The sequence below is a fragment of the Callionymus lyra genome, chromosome 3 (genome assembly GCF_982586985.1).
Source record: "Callionymus lyra chromosome 3, fCalLyr1.hap1.1, whole genome shotgun sequence".
In the NCBI taxonomy this organism is placed as follows: Eukaryota; Metazoa; Chordata; class Actinopteri; order Syngnathiformes; family Callionymidae; genus Callionymus; species Callionymus lyra.
The window spans coordinates 29,687,829-29,696,248 of record NC_141820.1 but is presented as its reverse complement, the minus strand read 5'-3'; the positions used below and the strand labels follow the sequence as shown (position 1 = coordinate 29,696,248).

The 8,420-nt window shown below is 47.5% G+C and overlaps 1 protein-coding gene across 2 annotated transcripts in view; it reads right to left on the bottom strand.

Moving 5' to 3' along the window:
• Positions 1–5,109: 5,109 nt before the first annotated feature.
• Positions 5,110–8,420, bottom strand: part of arid1ab (AT-rich interaction domain 1Ab) — a 37,754-nt gene continuing 34,443 nt past the window's right edge. For both annotated transcript variants that reach the window (XM_087787480.1, XM_087787481.1), the window contains exons 19-20: positions 8,226–8,356; positions 5,110–8,114 (exon numbers count right to left, since the gene is read on the bottom strand). In XM_087787480.1, the coding sequence (XP_087643606.1) occupies positions 6,213–8,114; positions 8,226–8,356 (2,033 nt within the window). In that variant the 3' untranslated portion in view covers positions 5,110–6,212. The remainder of the gene's footprint in view (positions 8,115–8,225; positions 8,357–8,420) is intronic.

The window sequence follows — 8,420 nt, the reverse complement described above, 5'->3', positions numbered from 1 at the left end:
AAAACCCATTTAAAGTTGACTTACAACAGCAGCAGAATAATCAATATCACGACGTGGGTTATTAAAGCTGTGACTAAATCCTGATGTGTTTCCTAGACGCGCACATACATGTTCAGTATCAGAGGAGGTCAACAGCAACTATGCATCTTATACAACACATGGCTCAACGATGTTGATGTCACACAAACACAGTATTATGAATATACCTTTACATATTCAACTTCAGAACCCTAAATAGTACCATAAAAATGTAACTAAAAAATATTAAAATTGGCTCCTGCAATTGTTTAAGTGGTGTGTGTTGTTGTTTGCAGATAGTATTCATTAATAATGAAGAACCAAAGAGAAAGAATGAGCTACAGGTCAGTGAGAATGTTTACAAGTGATGGTGAGGTTAATTCCTGTATTGAATATTGTCCACTTGTTTAACCTAAACTACAAACAAGGCCCAGTACATCTTCTATTGGGGTTGCATGTTAGTGAGCATCAATGTGATCCATTTCTGTTAAAAATGTACAATGAGCCAATATTTTTAATAGTTTTGTTTCCTGTAGTTACGAGAAAAAGTCAATACGTTATCGATCTGATAAGGCTAAATAATAGCAAACTCATAATTAGAAGACTGAAATAAAAAATATACCAACTTCATGATAAAGATGCATTAATATAAATGGACAAACATATAAATAAAGCGAAAAATATATCAAATAATTCGACAGTTTTGCATCATTCTTTAGAACGATCAAACCTTCAGTTCAGGTGTATTTCCTGCCTCGAGGTCTTTAACAGGATGGATGCTGCGTTTAAGAGACAATCTCTGAAACACAACTACAACTTAAATCATGTATTTGTGGCAGAGAGACGTATTAAGGGACGCTTGCCGTAGTGACGTCAATAATCATGCGACCCTATTCACGACAAGCCTTGAAGTGAAGTGACTGACATCTGCTGGTCATATGACGCACAGCAGTCCAATGATGGAAGAATTTTTTTTAAATGTTTTTTATAAAAGCATTAGAAGATAAAACGTGGAAACTTTTTTAATTTTTAAAGACATCTGCATCGCGCAAAAGTCATACAAAAATCACTCGCTGTATGAACTAAATAAATAAAGAATCAACTTATCATTATTGTCATATGTCATTTTGTTAATTTTTTTGACATTATCATTGTTTCCAGAAATATTCCTTTCAGAGGAATAGTATTTTTAGTCTTAAATACAGACGTAGTTTATTTTCAGTTTAAATTATTATTATTATCATATTTCACAAATGGAGTGACAACATAAGAGACATTTTCCTGACGTTTTTTTATCTCAGAGCAGCTGCGCGTCGTCTCCTCATCAGCAGGTGATTGGCTGCTTCTGGCTTCTTCTGCTGCTCTCACCTGCAGAGACGACAGGTGGTGTTGCTACAGGGCCAGACACGCAGAAATGGCTTGTGGAGTTCATCTGGGGTGAGTTGAAGCTGAGACCCTCTCAACACACTTGATGGCTTCTTACTTGTGTTCCCTGCAGGATCTTGCTGGTTGTGTTTGTCCGTCTGGAACATGTGTGCTGCTCGTGGGCTTCTCCAGGTGAGAGGATCCGCCGCCGTCTGTGGACCGGGGACTGACTCTGCTTTCTTTATTCCAGCTCTAAGCCAAAGCTGGATGAACGCCGGTGCTTTGCAACAGGGTGTCGGACCGAGACGACGCGTGTCAGTAAGTCACCCGGGTGAACTCAGACAGACCTCCACTGCTGGTCTGAGCCAAAGACTCCTGACGGTTCCTGAACAAAATGGCAGGTTCGTTCACCGCAGCTCACTGTTCAAACCCACCAGTCAGGCGACCAGTCTTGTGGCACCAGAGAAGAAGCCGCAGTTCCGGTTGTCCTCAGCCATTGTCAGTGGCAGTGCAGTGAGCAAATACGGCAAGAAGCAAACAAGTCCTTTGGTGCCTCGCGCCTTCGGTGCGGGCGGCAACGTTGCACCTGAGGATGCTCGCAGACCGGCCTCTCAAGGATCCGGGCCCAAACCAAACCTGCCTGCTCGGACCCGTACTTCAGCGAGTGCTGCGGGTCGACGAGTGAGGCCACATGGTTCTGCCTCTAAACCCTCTCCGTCCAGTGGGTCACTCTTCACTGGCGCCTCCAAACTAACTGCTCAACCAGGGTTTCAGGCGTCGCATGTTGACGCTTCGCAGGTTCTCAAGCCAGGTCAGCGCTTTGCCCCGACAAAGGTCCACACCATTCCCGACCGTTTTGGGGGATTTGCTATTAGGCGGTTGGGTGACTCTTCGAAGACCAGCTCAGCTGGTCACCAGGCAGCCGTCTCGGCGCCACAGACGAGCGCAAGTTTCCATCAGGTGTCAAGACCACTGCCTAGCCTGACTCCTCAGAACCAAGGCCTCGGCTCCTCTAAACCATACCAGGTGTCACGGCCACAGACCACCTCTGGCTCCACTAGTTACCCGCAGGCCTCAAGACCACAACAAAGCTCTGCCAGACACCAGCAGACCCCTGCCATCTCCTCTGTGCCACAGGTTGGCTCGGCTGGTCACAGTGGCGTCTCAAGGCCGCAGGTGAGTTCCACCATCTTCCAATCGGCATCGAGGCCACAAACTAGCTCTGCTACTCGGAACCAGGTAGGAGACATGAATAAGTTTAGCTCTACCAGCCTCCAGCAGGTTTCAAGACCCCAGAAGACTCCTATCATTTCTAATGATCCAACACGAGCACAGACTAGCCCAGTCTACACTCCACAGGGGCAGTCTTCTAGTTTCAACCAGGCCTCGAGACCGCATGCTAGCCCTGCAGGTGCAGACAATGTCTTGAAGCAGCAGTGGAACTCTGCCAGGCTCCACCAAGGGTCCACTTCCAGGACGTCCTCCGGCTCCACAAGTCGCCAACAGGCCAGTGTGCCAAAGCCGCTGAAGAGCCTGCCAAGTCTTTCTGAGGTGACGGAATCCACCGCTCCTTCACAGATGCATGCTCCCGTCAAGCCAAAGACTCCCAAAGCTCATCATGCCAGCAAGTGGATAAAGTACCAGCCACCGTTTGGACAACTGTGAGTATTGGATGTGTTTTTGTTTTTTTAAATCAAAGTACTGACCAACTTCTCTTTGCAGCCGCTGAGCTTTGAAGAATCGTTAGCTATGTGTTCAACGACCTCCAGTGGACAAATTAAGAAGTGCTTAAAGTGTTTTAATGACGTGAAACCAAATAAATAATGTCAAGCTTTCACCCCTTTGCGCACTGGTTTTGCTTGAAGAAACTCATTTCTTGGTTTATTCATTTGACATTTGAAATCGAACTATTTATACATTTGGAGAGAAACTTTGAATCTAAACTTATCTGACAATCTCCACAAACGTGGGTTTATCCACCACTAAGGATGTCTAAAAACGGCGGCCAAAAACTTGTGTGAAATGATGCCTGGCTTTTATTTTATTTTTTTAACTGAGAATTGGTCAGATGGCTCACTGTTTGGCATAAGACTCATTCGCCAAGCTGTCACAGGACATTTTGAATCAAAATGGTGTAGGTCTCTAGAGACCACCATCGTTGGTGTGCTAGTGTGGGTTCATTACATGACTTATGTAATGGATTTAAAACTTGACATTTTACAATGAGTTAGTCTCAACACTGCTAATGTAAAGTTAATATTACCAGTAACATTAAATGCAGGATAATTTAACTTGTCCCTAAAGTATGAATGTACAAGTGGAAGTTGGGGGGACATAGCTCAGATGGTAGAGTGGTTGCCTGCAGTCCAAAAGGTTGCAGGTTCAATCCCAGCTCCAGACAAGCTTGTGGTGTTGTGTCCCTGAGCAAGACACTTCACCCTGATGGTGAACTTGGCACAAGTGTGCATGCCTACTCCCATCAGTATGTGTGAATGGTTGAATTTCCCCTCGCGGGACTAATAAGGGATTCTAAAAAAAAACAGTGGAATGCTGCTACTTTAAGATTTCATAAGTCAAGCCTTTTTTCTTTTTAAACCAAGTTGTTTCCCAAATTATCTTTCACAAACTCTTGTTTGCAATGTTGCAGTTTGGCCATTTAAAGTGGGGAAAGAGACCAAACAAAACAGTCGGCCCCTATGGAAATGTGACAGTATATCAAATGGGTGTGGGATAAAAGGTGTCCAGGGAGGTCTTGGTGTGTTAATATCTGATGGGGGGGGGGGGGATTTTTAAACAATTTTCAAATTATATAGCAACATGTTTTGAAAATTAACCAATAAGCTTTAGCTAGTTTACACTTTTAACCTTTCAATTCCTGGTTGGAGCTCCATTTAAAAAAAAAAAAAAAATTGAAATTTGTTGGACAACTTGGTCCTATATAGACCTGGGCAAAGTGCAGCCCTTTGACTGATTTCTGTAGCCAATTATCAATGAAAAGTTCCACTCAATTTTTTTTTATCTTTATTTTTTTTATCTAAAGACTCTTGTATATAGGTTTTCTCTAATTTAACTAGAACTGCATTCATTGCTGGTCACCTGCATTTTCTTTCTGGCCGATCTGATAGAACATTTATCTTGAAAGTTAAAAAAATAACCTTTTCTTTTAAAATGTTTTAAAACTGTCAAAATGGCTTAGAAATCAAGTGATCTTGGATATTAACCTTTGGTATAAGTTTCATTAATTTAAATAAATGTATACAAGTTCTCATATCAAGATTTTCTTTGGCTTGTTGGATCCTCAGAGCAGTCAAGAAGCCCCTTGGGAAATTGAATTTGTTACATTGGCCAACTTTTGACTAGAAAACCAAATATATTTTTTAATATAGTGAAACAGTTTCATCCTATAGAAACGTTTGTGTTCTCCCAATTCAAATGTTACCGTCCTCAGATGCCTTGAAACAGCTTTTATCGTTTCGACCATTGAAGCAAATAATTCACCTCACAGGAAGTAATGTGAGTGGGAGCAAGACTAGATAAGAGTGCAAACACTTGTTTTAAAGAGGTGTTGATGTTACCTTGGTTTAGTCCATGTTTAAACATCAAAAATGAACCGTTGACAAATCTAAATGTGAGGTTTCGTCATGTTGGTGTATCTGTGGCTGCTGCTTTGTCTTGTGGGAATGCGAAGAATTGTTATAAAAATAAATCTGCGTCAAAAATCTTACAAAGATTTAATGTACATTTATTTTTAACACGTGGAACATATAGTATAAAGATTTGATACTGAATAAATGATATTCATTAAGCCAAAAAAAAGGAAAAAAAGAGGAATTTACAACAAGTCTTAGCTACATCTGAAATACAAATATGCAGAATCCGCATAACTGAAAAGAAACCGAGATTAAAACGCTTTCTTCATCATTTTAATAAGCTCAGATGGAACCATGCTTTTGTTTGGATTCTCTGAAGTTGTGTTGGGGGCGACCCTTCCTGCCGCCGAGGAGAGGCGGCAGAGAAATCACATGGCGTCTTAAAAAATGGTGAAGCAACAGAAGGTGAGAAAGAGAAGTGTCATGTACAACAACATATTTACAGAGCAGCTGCAGCTGAGGCTGAGCAGCAGCCCGAGACTTTTAGAGAAGGGTCAAGTCTTACAATCAAGAAACAAAGAAGAGGTCGGGGTGTTGTAGGTTCACCATACTTTGGGGGGAAAGCCGTATTCTCTCTCTCGTCATGAACTAAAACAGTTTTTAAAAACTACAGTTTGCTGCCAAGCCAGCGATCTCAGTGTGAAACAGGTTTTCTTACAGTATGTTTACAGTTTTAAAGTGTACAGTACAGAAATAGCGCCTGCTGCCGCAGGTCATGTGGTTTCTGTCGTCCAAAGTTACAGCAACGATACTACAGCCCCTCTGAGTCTCTGCGGTCTCCTGACCCGGCCGTGTGAAGCGTGTGCACACTGCAGACACCTCCCCCTGCGACCCCCCCACCAGCCCCACCACCACCACCAGAGAAGGAAAGTCCCCAAAGCTCACTGTGACACGACAACCTTGGTTACACTTTCTTTTTCAAGATATGAGAACAGAAAGTCATTTCACACACACGATAATGTCCCACTCCTCTTCGTCTCCAGCCGGGCGTTGAACTCAAAGCTACTCGATGAGGGTCCATCCTTCGGTAAGAACGGGGGATGGGGGGGTGGGGGGGGTTGTTCCAGGCTGATTTTGCATAAATTAAAAAAAATGCTCTTTTCACTCACACATGACAGACACATACAAAATGGGTGTGGGGGTCATGGGGGTGGGGGGGCAGAACAGGCGACCGCCCTGTCATGACTGGCCGATCAGAAAGAGTACGTCGCAGATGACCTGGGACACCGAGGAGTTCATGAGGGGCGACACAGAGATATCCAGCAGCCGGGACTCGTACAGAGTGAACTCCGAGTGGTTCTCCTCCACCTTGGCGAGCGCGTGCAGGGCGCGGGCCGCCCGCCGCATCATGTCCACGCTGGTGGGCTCGAAGTGAGGGGCGCCCGGCATCTGCAGCAGGGAGCTCTGGCTCTGCTGGTACTGGGTGGCGGCTAAACTGTCCTCCAGGAAGCCCAGCAGGTTCCCCACGCTGCTCTTCTGCACAGCGATGGCTCGGGCGGCCAGGCCGTCGCCGTGGGCCAGGTTGGCCACCAGGACCACCGCCATCTCCCGGCAGACGGCCACCTTGCGCTCCCCGACCAGCCGCACCAGAGTACCGTAGAGCTTCTCCAGCCGGCTGAAAGGTGGCGTGGCCAGGATGAGGTCGACGTTGTTGTCTTGGATGCTGAGCTTGCTGAGGGTCTCCAGGACCAGTCTCTGTGGGGAAAGCGAGCCGTGGGGGCCCAGGGAGGGGAAGGGGTCCAAGGCTTCCGCCGAGGGGCACACGGCCCAGTGCAGAAGTCCGTCCAGCAGGGGCAGACATATACTCTCCGGGTAGATGGAGAGGTCCAGCTGACCGGAGATGTTGGCCAGAGTGACCAGGCAGTTCTCCCTCAAAACCTCCAGACAGTCCCACCACCACTCGTCCCTCTCACAGCTCACCCCTTCATCTTCCTCCTCCTCCTTCTCGTAGGTGACGGGCGCCTGCTTGCGCTCCGGATGACGGTGGTGAAGCAGCACCAGGCGGCCCAGTAGCAGCAGAAGACCCGGGTGTTTGGACATCTCCTGGTCGTTCCCGGGGACGAAGGACAGGCTGCGCACGATGTTGGAGATGCAGATGCAGCGTCGTGCCAGCGAGTCCTGCCAGTCGGCCAGCGTGCTCAGCGGCGTCTCGTCCTTGCTGTGCGGCTCGTCCTCCAGGATCTTGATGTTGCGGCGGTTCTGCTGCTCCAGGTTGATGCTGAACAGGTACTTGCCGTTCTCCTTCTGCTCCACGGCTCCTCCCCGCACCGCCTCCTCCGTGACGGACCCGGGGCGAGCACACAGCACGTCGTCGATGGTGGCAGTGAGGGTCGCACCGATTGGAAGAAGAGGAGGAGGAGGAGGAGGAGGAGGAGAAGCGCCCCCTGTTGGAGGTGGTTCTGATGGCGGCTGGTGAGGCTTCTCACTGGACTGGTCGGAGTCACCCGTCGTCCTCTCTGCCTGGACCTTCTTGCTCTTCTCAGTAGATATCGACGAGCCCCTGTGGCCCTCCAGGAGGCGGCCGTGGCTCTCAAAGTGGGTCTGGATGTGCTCAGTGGTGTCGCCCCCCCCAATGCTCCAGTGTATGAGGCCGCTGTCGAAGCTCTTTCTCTGTCCCCGATTGGCTGAGCGGCTCAGCTCGAAGGGATTCTTCTTCTTCACCACCTTGATAGGGAGTTTGTCGAACTTGCTCGCCTGCTTGGGTTTTTCTAAGCAGAGTTGGGGGTCCTGAGTGGGCCCTGAGGTAGCAACGATGCTGTCTTTCACCAAAGATTCCTTCTCCTCGTGCGGCGAGGTCTTCTCCTCCTCCTCGTCCTCCTCTTCCTTCACCTGCACTTGTGAGGGGAGCAGGGGGGCGACCCGTTTGTCCTCCGTCTCCTCCTCTTCATCCTCCTCCTCATCCGTATCCATGTCCTCCCCTTCCGGCATCAGGATGTCGTCGTCAGAGTCCTCATCGGCACCAAGAGGGTCTAAGAGGAGACGCTGGCCACGGTCTCCGACTTCATACTCCTTCAGGATGCCGAAGATCTGGATCAGGCAGCGTCTGTAGTACTCAACCACCAGCTCCAGGAAGCCTGGAAGCTGCAGAGAAGAAGAAAGTTAGCATAAAACACTGCAGGACGACCATGGACACTATAAACAAGTACAAGAGCAGAGTCGACAAGCAACATAAAAGGATGAAAAAAACATTACCTGGCACAAATTAAAGGTGGAGATGCTGCCGTCGTCGTACAGTAGAATGTTGATGGTGTCGAGGGCCCACGTGCTCTCTGCTAGCAGACCCGACTTGAGGGACATCATGACCCTCCACGCCTCGGGAGTCCCTGTGAACACAAGATCTGCCGTCAGCATGACATACATCAGCAGCACTCTGGTGCTAAAGAGGTC